Source organism: Stegostoma tigrinum, chromosome 4 (genome assembly GCF_030684315.1).
Source record: "Stegostoma tigrinum isolate sSteTig4 chromosome 4, sSteTig4.hap1, whole genome shotgun sequence".
NCBI lineage: Eukaryota > Metazoa > Chordata > Chondrichthyes > Orectolobiformes > Stegostomatidae > Stegostoma > Stegostoma tigrinum.
Window position 1 is genome coordinate 122,843,409 of NC_081357.1, and position 16,973 is coordinate 122,860,381.

The 16,973-nt window shown below is 42.1% G+C and overlaps 1 protein-coding gene across 6 annotated transcripts in view; it reads right to left on the reverse strand.

The window, feature by feature from the left end:
* LOC125452825 (kelch-like protein 29) overlaps window positions 1-16,973 on the reverse strand; it is a 371,153-nt gene that overhangs the window by 96,203 nt on the left and 257,977 nt on the right. For all 6 annotated transcript variants that reach the window (XM_059645636.1, XM_048531718.2, XM_048531717.2 and 3 more), the window contains one exon: window positions 323-461. In XM_059645636.1, the coding sequence (XP_059501619.1) occupies window positions 323-461 (139 nt within the window). The remainder of the gene's footprint in view (window positions 1-322; window positions 462-16,973) is intronic.

The window sequence follows — 16,973 nt, forward strand, 5'->3', positions numbered from 1 at the left end:
GAAAGTATAATATTTTTCTGTTGTTTAAAATGAAACAAAGAAGTCACCAAAAAGAAAAGTTTTGTCAAATAAATAGGGATCCTCAGTCATGGAACTTCTCATTTCTTCACTCTAAATTGAAGCAGCTATTAATCAAAAATATAACAGGCAAATGAACCAGGGTTTAGTTTCAATTTAGAAATACATTCATCTGAAATGATAGAAAGAATGGCTACTGGCCCTGTGACAGGAGGTTCTATCTTCATAACCCTGCAAGAGAGGAAAGCAACACGAATGAACCCTACAAAAGAACCGACCAGATCACAGCTTGAGGAAGGCAAACCTTTTGATCAGTTCCTTGAAATATAAGCTGCAGGAAGCTAGAACATTTTGATGGACTTCAAACTCTTTGCCTTCAACAGTTATTTTCAGGTCTGTAAACTCTTTCGCTCTGCGCTGCTCGTTCAACTCCTTCAACATTTCTGCAGAACAGAGAAGACAGACATTGCCAGGGTTCCGATGACGAAATTTTCGAATAAAAGAGACAGATACCTGTTGAACTCTAGCTGAGTCGCACACGTTGACATTTGTATACAACACACAATTGATTAAAAAAAAACATTGACACAATGTAAAACAAAAAGCACGCAGCATTTGCTTTAATAAATGAAAGAGTAAAACAACAGCCTCATGAGTCTTTTAAGGGTCAAATACACTTCTCATCAACAAAATGAGAGCAACTGTGTGTTACCACAGTAAGACAAGAGAAGAAAATCAAATTATCAAAACATTTTTAACACCTGCTAACTGATATATAGCTTCCCTCCCAAAGAAAATATTGAATATCTTAATTTTGGAACTTACTGTAGTACTGAAAACATGGTAATAGTATGCTGGAAATGAAAGACACTAACAGCTCAATTGGTTAAAGCAAAATGTACCTGGAGGAACAAGATTCATTTATTAAAAATGATAAAATTCGCTGCTAATTTATAAAACTGTCAAGTAACATATGCTCTTCCCAATTCTTTCACCATTTTTGTCATATTTTGAAAGGGAACAACTTTAAAATCTAAATACAATTATTTATTTAACTACTTTGAAATGAAAGCAAATCAAACTGCTTTGAATTTAGGCCAGTTACTTGTCAGATTTTTTAACCATTAAAAGTTTGGCTTTTAGTTACAATAAAATGACATTGGTCTAATACAGCCTTGTAGATGGAAGTTCTATAATAAAAAAGAAAATTGCCAGAAATCTCTTCATTCATTGTTTTCATATTGTGGTATAATTTCAATTATTGCAATTTTTCATGCGTCAAAAAGTACTCGAAGTAGCCAGATGAATGAATTGGAGTAAAATTTTCAGCCATGATTGTGAAAATTGATGAGGGAAAGATTTCCTTTTGTTATGGACATGGAAAACCTGCACAAAACTTAGCTAATAAGGAACTCCTATTTGTACTCAATTCAGGAGGACTTGAACATTTTTATATCGTGTATGATGGGAAGACTTTTAGCGGTCGCACTTTGTACCAAATAGTTCTTTTTTTCCCAATTTTGAGGTTCTTCCGTGCCCCTACTGAAGTTCTTAAAATATTATTACAGTAAAGAGAAGGACAAAAAATTTGGGAGGTCCTTGAAGAACAAAGCTTGATGAGCAAAATAAATGTGAATAATGTTCCTGAAGCAACTGAATTCTCTTAAGGATAAATCCATAATGATCTGGATTCTATGGTAATGTTGAAGCTGATTTCAAAAGAAACATGCCCAGAAAAGCAATCTCTGTGGTGCGGATATTTTCTCTTTTTCAATATTAGTTTGTTTCTGGAAGGAAGGTCAGGCGATGACCAGACGTCCAACAATAGTTTTATCATGCAACTGGAAACACAATTACACTGAAGTATTCTGAACAGCTGATCAGGAAGTGAAACACTGTGGTGGGCTTTTTCGAATAGAGGCAATGTGGGTTTCTCCCTGGTTCTCTAGATGTAACCACAATTAAAGACCTCACCCACCCAGTTATACTCTCTTTCCCACTCTTTTCTGTCGTGCAGAAGATATTCAAGTTTGAACATGTGTATAAACAGATTCAAGAACAGCTTCTCCCTGGCTGTTACCAGACTTCTGAACTGACAAATGTTAATGTTGATCTCTCTATACCTTCCACATGGCTGTACAACTGTATTCTGCACTCTGTTTTGGTACCTTGTTGTAGTTTGTATCGTACAACCTGCCTGTAACGCATACAAAACAACACTGTATCTAGGTAGATGTGAAAATGATAAATCAAATCAAAGATAGCAGGCCAGACTTGTGTTACCAATATTAAGTTCCACCTGTCTGTCCACCAAAATTTTGCTCATATTTTGCTCAATATCTATGATATTTAGCATGTTTCAATACAAGGAAATATTAGAGCTGAATTTCAAGTTTTAAACCCTCCTTTTAACATGTTACGCATTCCTCATTTTAACATGTTTATGGCCTTTAGGTGTGCACAAATACCTGTGAATGTTTTTTCCCCTTTTTTTCTGGAACAGGGCTGAATGCTCTAAGCTTCAAAGTCTTAAATTTTACTCCAAGGATTATCTAATCAGGTTCAAACAGTTTAATTGGCCAGGATTTAATTTACTATTTTCCTTTCAAAACTTTCATTAAACCTATTTTTCTAATCACCCTGTCCAGAGATGTTATTACTCAGCTCTGGAGCAGGTGGGACTTGAAACCCGGGCTCTCGGTCCAGAGTGTAGGGACACTGCCACTGCACCACAAGACGGCCCCACCTGTTTTTCTTGTCCAGTGGAAGATTTAGTGAATACAAGGTGTTCTTCCAAGAACACAATTGATGAAGAGCAACATGTATCTACTGAATTCAATTTGAAGTTAAGGTGGTGATTTGATTTTGTTTGTGCATTTATCCAACAAGATATCAAATGTTAAAGCCAACATTGTCATTCCATCGTGTCAACACTAAAAATTAATTGCAGTTTCTTCCAGTTATAATAATGGTTCCTATCTATTGACAGTGAATGGGCAGAATTTACTTGAAACTGTCAGAGCAGACATCTGGGAAGGGTGGGGAAAAATTAGGTTGAAATGCCCCCAGTGTTGGAAAAATGTCCCTAATTAAACTAGAGGTGGGATGGGTCGAAGTGGCGGTGGAATGTAAGTTAGGGTCATTAAGAGCTACTTGACGCTAATTATCCCTGTTACATTACAAGGCAGCTTCAGAATGCTCTTGTGGTGCAGTAGTAATGCCCTAGCTCTGAGCCAGGTGGCCTGGTTTCAAATTCCACCTGGCCCAGAGTTGTGTCACAACATCTCCAAACAGGTTGATTAAATAATATTGGTTACACAGATTCCAGAGTAGATAGGCCTGTGCCTTTAAGACAATTACACAAAATCATGACATGTACAATTCTGATATAAAGGTACACCAGCTTCAGAAACTCACTCAGTGATTGGAGTCAGTCAGTTTGCCATGTGCATGTAGTGTGTAGAGATAACAGTAAGCAAAGCACCTAATCTGTGCAAGCAGGGCTGTGAACAAATGTCAAGACATCTGTTTCAACATGAATCCAACCTTTGAGATTTTTATTATGTCAGATAATTTATGGGGAAACACTCAGAACGTATCATACGGCCAGTGATGCTTGACCCAAGAAATCATCTCCAGCCCGGGATCCATCGGTACACCGTGGTGCCCCATTAATTTCATAGAGACACATTGTTGTCCAGCAAACAATGTGGCTCCACAGAGTGGAGCATGTCCATATTGACAGGCACTCAGTAGATGATGGGACCCAGCTTTGGGAAGAGGCACACTGAATGTCATCTCTCAGCCCCTGTCTCCTTTCCCCCCCCGCTGCACCCTCATCCCATTGCTCCATGCTCCTCCACTCACATCTGTCTCAGCGGCACAGTCATGATCATCAGGCTGGGCAGCTGAGTATTCCAGGGAGCGGTCACAGCTGCCAGTGACAGTGCTAACAGCTAGGAACAATCAGCCTCCAAATGTGACAAAGTGTTTGGGATAGGATTTCACTCCATTGAGGGATTGATTGTGTGGAAAGTCTGTTCATGTCCAGTTAACAGTCTGAGGGCACTCAGACTGGGTTAAACTTCCCCTGTGACAGTGAGGTTGAGTTTGTACAAGTTGGCGGAGGGGCTTCTCATTGTTAGAAATAAATCTTGGCCAACATAATGCCCAAGTCAAATAATTTCCCACTCAATCTTATTTCCAAGAGTGACCATATATATTTGCATAATATCATCAAATGTTAAGATTTCAAAGTCTCCTAGTCCTTCTCTGAAGTTTGGTAGCTCTAAGCCCTTGTGAAAAAAGACTGAAGGCAAAACTAGACACTGTACCTTATGTATGGTTAATGTTTATCAAATTTCACAGAATATCAGGCACTGTTATTGAGTTTTCCAAACACCTTGCAGATGGGCTTCTTAATACGTATAGTCTGTGGAGAGACACCAGTTAGGTTCAATGCTCTCTTCAGACTATGACAGTGTCATAGCCCTTGGAAAACAACACAACTTGTCACTTATTGAGAGAAACCAGAGATATCTTTCTGAACACGGTTAAGAACACACTTCAACTTATGATGATTAATTTGTTTTAGTTTTGTGATTGCACACTCAAGAACAGGGATGTAATGCATGAAACCATTAATATCACTAGTTAACATTTTGATGCCAACTGTGTAAGAATGTGGCTTTGCTCTAAATAAACATTAAGTATTGAGGTAAGTGAACATTTATTCCATCTTTTAGTCTTTAAGCCTTGCTTTCACAGGATACTTAGTTGATGAATGGTTATCAGAAATACTGAAATCATTTGCTACACCATTTGTTATCATGTAACTTGGCCTTTGCAAGAAGGCCATGCTCCAAAATGAAAGTGCTACAATAAACTGCTACTGTCTCCCCAGAAAATATAGTGGGGTGCAACATGAGTGGGATTCCAGCAGAACAGGAAATGCACACATTTCTGCTCTGAGCCGTTCATTTTGTACGGTGAAGTTGGTTGCAGAAATTCAATGTCAGTGTCAGAGTATTTGGTAATTTCAACATCTACTGATCTCCATCTCAAAACTAATCAGACAACTGGTCATCTTTCAAGTAAGTGCTATGACAGACACCTTCACTTTTTTTCTGCTGAGCATCTGTTTCCACATTCAGGATTCAGTGGAAAATGCAATGTAAAAAGAAGTTAGGCTGGGCACATAATTATTATATCATAAATAACTAGAACACATAATTATGCTGCTGTGGGCTGAGCTGACTCTGGTCATCAGGTCTTTACAGGTTTCATGTTATATACATGGACATATTAAACATCGTCTTGCTAAACCAACCAAGATAAATGTACATGGCATTTACAGTAAAAGAAAACATTTTCTGCTGAAAACGGGTTAACACAACATGATACCCTGTTCCAGGTACACCAATGAACTGCTGTCAGTCACTGAATGTTTCCATTTAATTCTGGAAGCGAGGACAGGGTTAACATACATCACTGTCCTTCCTAATTAAATGCCCTTCCTGCCTCGAAGCTTACATTAAATATTGATACCAAAATGAAAGAAAATGACAATTATATCACTTTTTTTCTGTGAAATTAACTGCAGGAGACAAATAATCTAACCACCCGTCTCTAGAGATAACTGAGCTGACAATCTGTGAGTGATGATATCCGTTGCTTCTGACTGGTTCTGCTGACAATTTAATTTTATTTTAGGCAACAATAAAGTACAGCAGACATGCTCATTATTTTAGAGCTAAAATAATTGGTTGGACCCAAGTTCATCATTTGGGCTGAAAGTGGGATAGTCAGCCTTTGAGTTCCAGCAGCCACGTTGGACAAGAAGTCATTTCATCGGAAAATGATCATGTTTCAGTGCAATGTTATAATGACAAGTGCATTTCCATCTGAAAACTGCTTCTGTAAGTCCTTTGAGCAGTGGCAATCACCGACCAATTGTTACCCTGCTCTTATTTACTTTCGTGACAAGTGAGCTGCACATTTCTGGCCGATTGGTGAAGGGTCAGTGGGAGTATGATGGCAGTAGCTGACATACTCTGCAAAAAGGTGAAATGTCCCAAACCTTTTGTTAATTGTTCGATTTTCAGCTCTGCTTCGCTGTAGAAAATGTGATTTACAGAAATAATACCTGGCAATTATTAACAACCATGGATTGAGAATGTCCAAATGAAATTACTCACAATACATAGCTTATCATTGAACAAACGCTACAAGATGGAGGGAGGATCTGTGGGCTTGAGACTGCATTTGAAAATGCATAAGGTATCCCACTGACAGCATTATCACTCATTTCCATCATTCCCTTCCAGTCTTCACTGCCCCTCCCCCATTCCCGACAGTTTTTATCTCCCTTCCTCACTATCAAACTATCTTTACTCCTTCCTCAATTTCCAACAGCCATCACCACCCACTTCATTCCCAACAATTTTAACACCATGACCCTCATTCCCAACAGCCTTCACCTTCCTTCCTCACCATCTAACGATTTTCATCTGCCTTCCTCACCACCAGAATCTTCAACCATCTCCTCAACCCCCTGACAGTCTTCACCCCCTCCCTCATTCTCGACATTTTTAACCTCTTTCCACATCCCTCCCTCACAGACAGTATTCATCATCCTCCCCCATTCCCAACAGTTTTCATCTCCCTTCCTCAGCACCCAACAGTTTTCGCCACCCCCATTCCCAACAGTCTTCACCAACCCCTCTCCCAAAAGCCTTCACCACCCCCATTCCCAACACACTTCACCACCCCCATTCCCAAAAGCCTTCACCACCGCCATTCCCTACACTCTTCACCAGCGCCATTCCCAACAGATTTCGCCGCTCCCATTCCCAACAGTCTTCTCCACCCCCATTCCCAATAGCCTTACACCTGTCCTTTAACCTCTTGACAGTCTTTGCCTCCCTCCCTCACTCCCTGACCATCTTCACTCCCATCTGTTACCCCCTAACAATCTTCATCCCCACTGCCTCACACCCTGACAGTTTTTAACCCCCTTCCTCACCCCTGACAGTCTTTACCCCACATCCTCACCCTCTGACAGTTTTCATTTCCCCATATCCCCCAAGACAATCTTCACCACGCCCCCAAACACACCCTGACAGTCTCCACCGCAGCCCCCACCCCTCAAAACACCTCCTTCCCTCACCCTGATTGCGGCATCACTACTATTCCAGAATACATTTTATTTGGGATAATAGGAACTGCAGATGCTGGAGAATCTGAGAAAACAAGGTGGAGGGCTGAATGAACACAGCAGGCCAAGGAGCATCATAGGAGCAGGAAAGCTGACGAAGGCTGACGTTTCGGGTCTAGACCCTACAACTAGTTGGTCTAGACCCGAAACGTCAGCCTTCCTGCTCCTATGCTGCTGCTTGGCCTGCTGTGTTCATCCAGCTCCACGCCTTGTTATCTTGCATTTTGTTTGGATTTGAAAGATTGAGGTTCGTGGACTGATAACCTGGATTCTGATCTTTATCTTGGCTGGCCAATGAATCCCCACCACCATGACGCTCTTCGTGATGCTGGGTTTTTCCCAATCCAACATTCATGGATGATTATTCTCCAATGAGACAAGGTCCCTGCGGTCCCTCTGAGTAACTCTCTCAGCTGCGCAGATGATACACAATTAGTGCTGCTGCACTGGATGACTATAGCCATTTCAATAGTAGTCTGTTAGCCCAAGTATGGCAACTGTCATGCACACTACATCACTACTGCTGCTCCTGATTAGGCTGCTCCTTCTTACAAATGCACAACTGTGGCTCAGGCTCTTTGGTAGCATAGGCTCTTGACTCTTCAGTTTTCTCTGCAGCAGTTACAATGCTGATACACCACACTGCAGTGGGATGGTCGAGTAACGGAACAAGGCTGCATGGAAGTCACTGTGTTCCTTCAAAAGGAATTTGACTGCCTGGCTTCTCTCCTTAACTTTCCCGTTGAACTGCAAATATTGTTATAGATCTATTTACATGATCAACGCAAGGAAATGGCTGCAAACTGGCTTCCAGACTTGTTAGCAAACTACATCTGGGGATCCCATGTGTAGCAACTGCTTCAGACAAGACCCTGACAACTGCATCTAGGGTGGGGTATATAACTTTTCTACTTCAATCCACTGTGAAAAACAGTCCACAACAATAAGGTGAGGCTGTCTGTCAAATAGGTCAGATTGCATTTCTTTCCTATGCGTTAGTGGGGAAATTAATAAGGCAACCTGGCTGGTATGAATAGGTTGGGCCGAAGGGTCTGCTTCCACGCTGTATGATTCAATGACTCTCACTGCTCAGTGAATAACACACAAGTTACACAGTCAGCTAGAGAGCACATAATATCCTTTGAGATTCCAGGACACCAAACAGATAGGCGTGTCCTGGCTCTGCACTAATATGCAAGTATCCTTGGCAACGTTAGAAGTGACCAGTTTCTTGTTAAGCACCAGGAGCTTATCTGTAACGGTGAAATGCTATCGACGCTAAAGATTTCATGGTCAACTCACCAGGTGTCTGACGTGATTCATTTTTGATACGAAAAGAATTGTAATACCAGTGAATGGCAGCCTGTGCTTAATCTTCCTTTTGTGCCAATTTAATTGGGTTTGGGTCACTGTATTGCTTTGGCCTAAGTATACAATTTGATTTCACCAACGATTCCTCCTCAGACATTGTAAAGCTGGTGGTAGTCACTCTGTAGAACAAATCGACCATTGTTTATAGCCTCCCTGCACAAAACTAATCACTTCTCTGAAGTCAAGGATGCAACCTGAAAACTTCTTGTACACCCATGTGACGGAGAGAGAACCACCTTTTCTACACTCTGGATCGCATCTCCATGTCTGACAATGCCCTGGAGGTGTAATGTACACCAGTGTTCAATGCCCGTCAGGTTAATCTACAATAACACAGCAATGTGTGCAGGAGCACCCATTGCTGATACAGACAGATTGCAGCAGTCGAAATATCTGTGAAATTCAGCACGTCTTTCATCTTTTGGAAAGCATCCTCTTGAAATAGTTTCAACATCATCCTTGTGTCTTATTAAGGGCTTGCCACAAAGGTTCAGCAATAGCTGCAAATTTTGCTAACGGATTTACTGTGCCTAGAAATCTTCCCTGAAGTTGGAAACTTTAGTTTTTCTGAGGTGTGGCTTTCTCCCCCAATCCTTGTTAATGATGTGTTCCAAGGTGTGAACAGACTCCTTGGAGAAGTCACATTTTGCATTGTAGATAAGCTCTTTAGACTGCAGACATCTTAAAACTGCATGAATCCCTTGGTCACGATCCCCAACCGAGTCCCCAGATATCAATGTATCATTCTTGTGATACATGCCACCCTCTGTTATCACGAACATAGTCGGCTGGGTAACCTCTGGGGCTGAAATGATCGTGCTGACAGACTATTGAAACATAATCTCCCAAATGGAGAATTTCACAAAATAAGCCATGTATGGATTGCTTGTATAATGACACATGCCAGAACCTTGTGCTGGCATCACGTTTGGATTAAAAAAACACTCTATTTTTAAATGGTAACAAAGTGTGGAGCTGGATGAACACAGCAGGCCAAGCTGCATCTCAGGAGCACACAAGCTGACGTTTCGGGCCTAGACCCTTCATCGGAGAGGCTTCTGAAATAAATAGGGAGAGAGGGGGTGGTGGACCGAAGACGGATGGAGGAGAAGATAGGTGGGAGTATAGGTGGGGAGGGGATAAGTCAGTCAGGGGAGGACGGACAGGTCAAGGAGGCGGGATGAGGTTGGTAGGTGGGAAATGGAGGTGCGGCTTGAGGTGGGAGGTGGGGATAGGTGAGAGGAAGAACAGGTTAGGGAGGCAGGGACGAGCTGGGCTGGTTTTGGGATGCAGTGGGGGAGGGGGAGATTTTGAAGCTTGCGAAATCCACATTGATACCATTGGGCTGCAGGGTTCCCAAGCGGAAAATGAGTTGCTATTCCTGCAACCTTCAGGTGGCATCACTGTGGCACTGCAGGAGGCCCACGATGGACATGTCGTCTAACGAATGAGAGGGGGAGTTAAAATGGTTTGCGACTGGGAGGTGCAGTTGTTTATTGCGAACCGAGGAGAGATGTTCTGCAAAGCAGTCCCCAAGCCTCCGCTTGGTTTCCCCAATGTGGAGGAAGCCACACTGGGTACAATGGATGCAGTATACCACATTGGCAGATGTGCAGGTGAACATCTGCTTAATATGGAAAGTCATCTTGGGGCCTGGGATGGGGGTAAGGGAGGTGGTGTGGGGGCAAGTGTAGCACTTCCTGCGGTTGCAGAGGAAGGGTCAGGTGTGGTGGGGTTGGAGGGGAATGTGGAGCAGACAAGGGAGTCATGGAGAGAGCGGTCTCTCCAGAACACAGACAAGGGTGGGGATGCAAAAATATCTTGGGTGGTGGGGTTGGATTGTAGATGGCAGAAGTGTCGGAGGATGACGCGTTGTATAACTCCCCCTCCCCCACTGCATCCCAAAACCAGCCCAGCTCGTCCCCTCCCCCCACTGCATCACAAAACCAGCCCAGCTTGTCCCTGCCTCCCTAACCTGTTCTTCCTCTCACCTATCCCCTCCTCCCACCTCAAGCCGCACCTCCATTTCCCACCTACTAACCTCATCCCACCTCCTTGACCCGTCGGTCCTCCCCTGACTGACCTATCCCCTCCCCACCTATACTCTCCTCTCCACCTATCTTCTTTTCTCTCCATCTTCGGTCCGCCTCCCCTCTCTCCCTATTTATTCCAGTTCCCTCTCCCCATCCCCCTCTCTGATGAAGGGTCTAGGCCCGAAACGTCAGCTTTTGTGCTCCTGAGATGCTGCTTGGCCTGCTGTGTTCATCCAGCTCCACACTTTGTTATCTTGGATTCTCCAGCATCTCTCAGTTCACATTATCTCTCATTTGAATCACAATATATGTGTTCTGCTGGATGCTTAACTCTTCTATGAAATCTTGCTCTTTCAAGAGTTTTATTTGCCCTCTGGATGAAGTACTTATCAACAGCTGTTAGAACGGTGGGTTGGTGACTAGCGCTGTTGCCTCACATCTCCAGGGACCTGGGTTCCAAACCACCCTCAAGTGACTGTCTGTGTGCAACTTGCACATTCTCTCCATATCTGCATAGGTTTCCTTTGGGCACTCTGGTTTCCTCCCACAGTCCAAAGATGTGCAGTTGCGGGTGGATTGGCCATGCTGAATTGTCCAAAATGTCTAAGGATCATAGAATCCCTGCGGTGTGGCAACAGGCCCTTTGGCCCAACATGTTCACACCAAGGTAGAGGTTTCCTACTTAACTCATAGACTGAATAGATGTTTTCCTGTTTTTCAGGGTCTGAAACACAATGCACCTTCCTGTGCACAATATTGAAATAAAATTCTGTGGATGTGGCCTTAATAATCACTCTGTAATTGTGGCTTATGTCATGAATTTACTGATATTATCTGCATTTTTAAATTCTTCTCTCTTTCTTTAGAGTCTGCATTCAAAATCTTTTAAGACAATTAGAAATAGGACCAAGAAGAGACCATTCAGCCCCTTGAATCTTTTCTATCATTCAATAGGATCATGCCTGGTCTGACGATCCTTACATCCACTTTCCTGAGTTTTCCTCCAATCTTTGATTTTCCTCCGGATCAGTAATCAATCTCAGCCTTAAATGTACACAATTCAACTTTTTTGTTTACACTTAGAAATATACCTTGTATATATTTTAAAACTCTGGCCTTGGTTTTCATTAATTTAATTTTCTGGGCCTTATCCAGTGGACTTGATATTCGGTCCACTGAAGCCATTCATTTTGAAGGCAAAGTTCTCTTTTCCAATTACTATCCTTTCCAGACTGGTCCTTTGTGCCATTATATTAAAGTCACGCCCCCACCCCCCCGCTCCTTGCCCATAGATATTTTTGACTTAGTTCCAGATCTCTGAACTACTGCTACAGATTCTTCTTCTGTAAAGACACTCAGTTCCCAACATTACCCAATTCTACTCTCTTCCTTGTCCACACCATTTTCCTGTACCCTTCACCAAGTTTGAGGTGATGGCTTTCTTCTGAAATGCTGCATTTATACTGCAGCGGTAACACTGAGTGCTGATGTCTATATGCACTTTCAGAAGCTTATTAACTGAACCCTGTCTTACAGTAGCAAAATTTTTAAAGCGATAGACTTTTACTATTAACATTCTTTTCAAGCTGAATCGGTTTTTTTTCACTTGTTACTTTGAGCCATTTTGCAACAATCCCTACCCCACAGCCACGAAGGCACTCTCTCCACCTATCTTCTTTACTCTCCATCTTCGGTCCGCCTCCCCCTCTCTCCCTATTTATTCCAGTTCCCTCCCCCCATCCCCCTCTCTGATGAAGGGTCTAGGCCCGAAACGTCAGCTTTTGTGCTCCTGAGATGCTGCTGGGCCTGCTGTGTCCATCCAGCCTCACATTTTATTATCTTGGATTCTCCAGCATCTGCAGTTCCCATTATCACTGATACAACAGGTTCAAGAACAGCTTCTTTCCCACTGTTATTAGGCTTCTGACTAGACCTCCCAAATTTTACATTTATTGTTGATCTTGCTTTGTGTGCACTTCTTTGCAGCTGTAACTTTGTATTCCTCACTCTGTTAAATCACCCGATGATCTTTGTATGTTATGATCTGCCTGCACTGCATGCAAAAGAAAACTTTTCACTATACATAGGTACGTGTGACAATAACATATCAAATCAAATACTTGATAACCATGACATATGTTGTAGTGCAGATCACTGGTGGGTAGTGGTTGGGATAGATTGTAGCCAGCAATTTTACTTTCTACTGTTCTGAAAAATAAACAACAACAGCTTAGACAACCCAATGTTTCTTACCATGCTGGGTCTAAGGACCTATCAACTTAGTAGTGATGCAGGGTAAAGCACAATTGAGTTTCAATTACAGAAGTCTCTTGTCTTAAAAAGAAAACGTGAACTTATTGTACTGGAACAGGTACAAGCAATGCTAACCAGCTGAATTTCATGCTAGACAGCTTCCTCTCACCCAGAAGACTGGGTGATAACATCAGAGAGGTTGGAGAATAATGTAGCTTCAATGTCAACTCTTTCAGAACCATTACCTCATATACAATTAAAAATCAACCTCAGAAGAGCAATTTTGTTCCACGTTTCACGTTGGGTCCTGTCAGCCCCATGCTAATTAAAGCCATTGCATCCTCGCTTACTTGTAGTTCACAAAGGGACATATACATATTGAACAGTGTTCCTTTTTACTGGTAACCACTGACAAATGTTTTAATTAGATTCACGCTGTGTCCAGCCAATTAATGTGGCAGTTCATTCATACAAGAGATAAGATTATCCCCTTACATAGACTATTACTCAAATAACAGAAGCAGTTGGCGATTGACAGAGCTAAATGATCCCATACCAATGGATAAAATCTAAGCTCTGCAGTCCCATCACATCGATTTGTGAATCCAATTAAATGGAAGAACCATATTTCTATTCTCAGTAGTGGGGATGCCCAGCAAGCAAGCAAAAGCAAACAACATAAGTGGCTATCGACAGTGCCATCAAATGGCTCTTACACACAATAACCTGAACACTGGTGGTCAGTCTGGCTTCCATCAGATCTTGCCCTCATTACATCCTTGATCCAAACATAGACAAAAGAACTAAACCCCAGAGGTGTAGTGAAAGTACAGCATTTGACTGAGTGTGCCATCAATGAGCCCAAGCAAAACTGATCAAACAGGTTTGGGAAATAATGTTCCACTAGTTAGAGTCATACGTAGCACGAAAGTAAATGATTGCGATTATCAGAGGTCATGTTGCTCAGCCTTATTATGCCATTGAGGGGAGTTTCTCAGGGTACTTTCCTAGGTTCAACCATCTTCAACAATGATCTTCCCTCTATCTTGACAGAAGTGGGAGTGTTCGCTGGTGATGTGTACAATATTCAGCATAGTTTGTGATTCCTCAGAAACTGAGGCAGTCCATGTCAATATGCAGCAATACCGAGATCGTATGCAAGTTTGGGCTGATAGATCACAACTAACTTTCAAGTCTCATGTATCCCAGACAATGAGAAATTGTTAAATGAGAATCTATCTTGCCTTGATGTTTAATGGCAATCCCATCACTGATCCAAACTATCAAAATCCAGTGATTAACACTGATCAGAAACTGCTATCACAATGAGCATTGTGGCTACAAGAGTAGGTCAGAGCCTAAGAATTCCTTGGTTAGCAACTCACGTCCTGCTTCCCCACTTCAATCCACCATCCACACAGAACAAGTGTGATGGATTACTCTCCACTTGGATGGATGTGTGTAGCATCACAATATTGAAGAAGCTCGACACCATCCAAGTCAAAGCAACCCACTTGCAATATTCACACTCGTTGCCATTGACGCAGGTGTGCAGAAGAGTGTACGAGGTGGACTGCAGTAACTTACAAAGACTACTTTGTCAGCACCTTCCAAATCCATAACCTGTCCCTCTAAACAGACAAGGAATGTATAGGAATATCATCATCTGCAAGTTCCACACTGTGCTGACTTAGAACTATATCCTTCTGCCTTCAATGTTACTGTATCAAAATCCTGGATCTCCCTTTCTAACAGTAGTTTAGTTGTAACTACACCAAGGACACAGTGGCTTAGGGGCTTAGATCTGGGCCATCAATACTGTCCTAATCTTGGGGTTGAGGGATGCTGGGATTTGGCAAGCACGGAGAAGAGGGAATCATTAAGTACAGTGATGCCTTTGCTGCAGGGATGGCCATTGCCAGAGTCGCCTCTCAATGTGTCGTGAAGTTCCCAAAAAAATGAGGCCTGGGTGCCCTCAGATTTTCTTGGGTGGTCTCCACACACAGAGAATTCTTGAGGAGGCAGGAATTGGTTCTGCATTAGCCATCTACTTGGTTCAATTGGGCTGCTATCAAGCAGTTGATCTGCTAATTTTTCTGCAGCTGCAAAATGGTATGTTCTTTTTTATTCATTTGTCATTGACTGGGCCAGCATTTCTTGCACATCCCTAGTTGCCCTTGAGAAAGTGATGGTATGTTGCCTTCTTGAACTGCTGCAGGTTGACCCACAATGCTATTAAGGAGGGGATTCCAGGATTTTGACCCAGCGATGGTGAAGGAACAGCGATATATTTCCAAATCGGGTTGGTGAGTGTCTTGAGGGGAACTTGGAGGTGGCGGCGTTCCCATATATCTGCTGCCCTTGTCCCCCTAGATGAAAGTGGTTGTGAGTTTGGAAGGTGGCTCGACAATATCAGACATTTGCTCTCCAATTGATGCCTTCCCATTCCAGCCTTGCCATCTCCCAGCCCAATGCCAAATTGCTGACAAAACTCCAGCTGTAGTTTTTGAGAGCAAAACAAAAGTAAGCATTCTATTTTAACTTTCTAAGTGTTAAGCAGATTTATGAAATTGCTACGTTTGTTTAATTAAAGGTTCCCTTTAATGAAGGTGGTGATAAAGAGATTTTATTATGGCTTCATTTGAAGAAAAAAAATTCTCATTACTTGTTGTCACCTTTTGGACAAAAAAAACCGCATTGACTCAGGGTCAGTGGTACACATTGAGATTGAGTGGCTGTCAAGTACTTCCAGTATTCAACACTGCATATCTTTAACTACTGCTCACAAAAAAAAATCTGTCCAGAATATTTAAGATGTTCCATCAGTAGACCTGGACTGTCATTACCACTGTCATTGTCTCCTCCAACAAGGTCAGTGATATTACAGAATTTTCAATTTCAGCGCTCAAATACATGGACTACTAACACCTCAGGAAATTGTCTACAAAACAGCATTCCTCACTTTGGCAGCTTGTGATTGGGAATTTAATTGCAGACTTACAGTATCAGTCAGAGGATCACATTGAGTGGACATGAGTCACAAGCGCAGAATTTAAATGAGGGAACTGAGCAATTCACCAATAAAACCAAAGGCTGTTAATAAAAGGAGGTCGCTGAAATCATTAAAAAGCAGTCTGAAGTCTGGTGAGAGGAAAAGCACAGCATACACGCACGATTAAAAATATAACAAAAATTAAAAACCCATTGATTCAAAAAAACTCAGCCCCACATTTCCTTGGGGAGTTCAGCACACTCCCAGTGTGACTCCAATAGATGTCATTAGATCCCTGCCATTTCAGGGCTTCTTTGTAAGGAGTGGATCATTATACCTCTCCTTTCTCGGCTTCAACAGCATCCCTTGGGATTTGGCAGCCATGACCCTGAGATAGAGAAGGTATATAAGTCTTGTGGGTAGATGCAGAGCCACCAAGTAGTCAAGATAACTAAAAGCTGGAGACATTTTTAGTTTTAGTGGTTGGTGATCTTCATAAAGGTGGCTGAGGGAATAATTCATTCAGTATTTTGGGGCTGGTGGCTGCACAATTTGTCCCCACCTTCCTGAAGGCTATGTTTCTGAACTGTACAGGGTAAACAGATGTCATAGGTGCCCAGTGTGATGCAGAGCAGCCAGGCCCAACTCAGTCAGATGGTCTCTTTCTGGCTCCACAAATTTCAGGATCATAATCTACAGATTTACAACTTATATGCATTTATATCTGTGCTATCTTGATCACTACACATTTTTATCTTCTATTTGCAGTGGAACCATGCGTGGTAGAATGCATTTAGTAGAATTTCAGGAATTTTTAAATTGATATTCAGACATACCAGCTGATATTTATAGTTTAAGTCAACAAGATTGCAGAAAGATACTGTTGCTTACACTTGGAAAAGTACATCTCTCTCTCAAAGATTTAACTGTTGCTTCTACATAAAATGCAGCAATATTTAACCTCCAGTTTCTAATTGTAATTTGTTAAAGTTGATTACCTCAAAGCCATATTTTCCTAAAAGGCTGTACTATGTGAAAGAGCTAACATATAAAAACTGGCCGAAGTAAAATTTGACGCTTGAACTCTAAA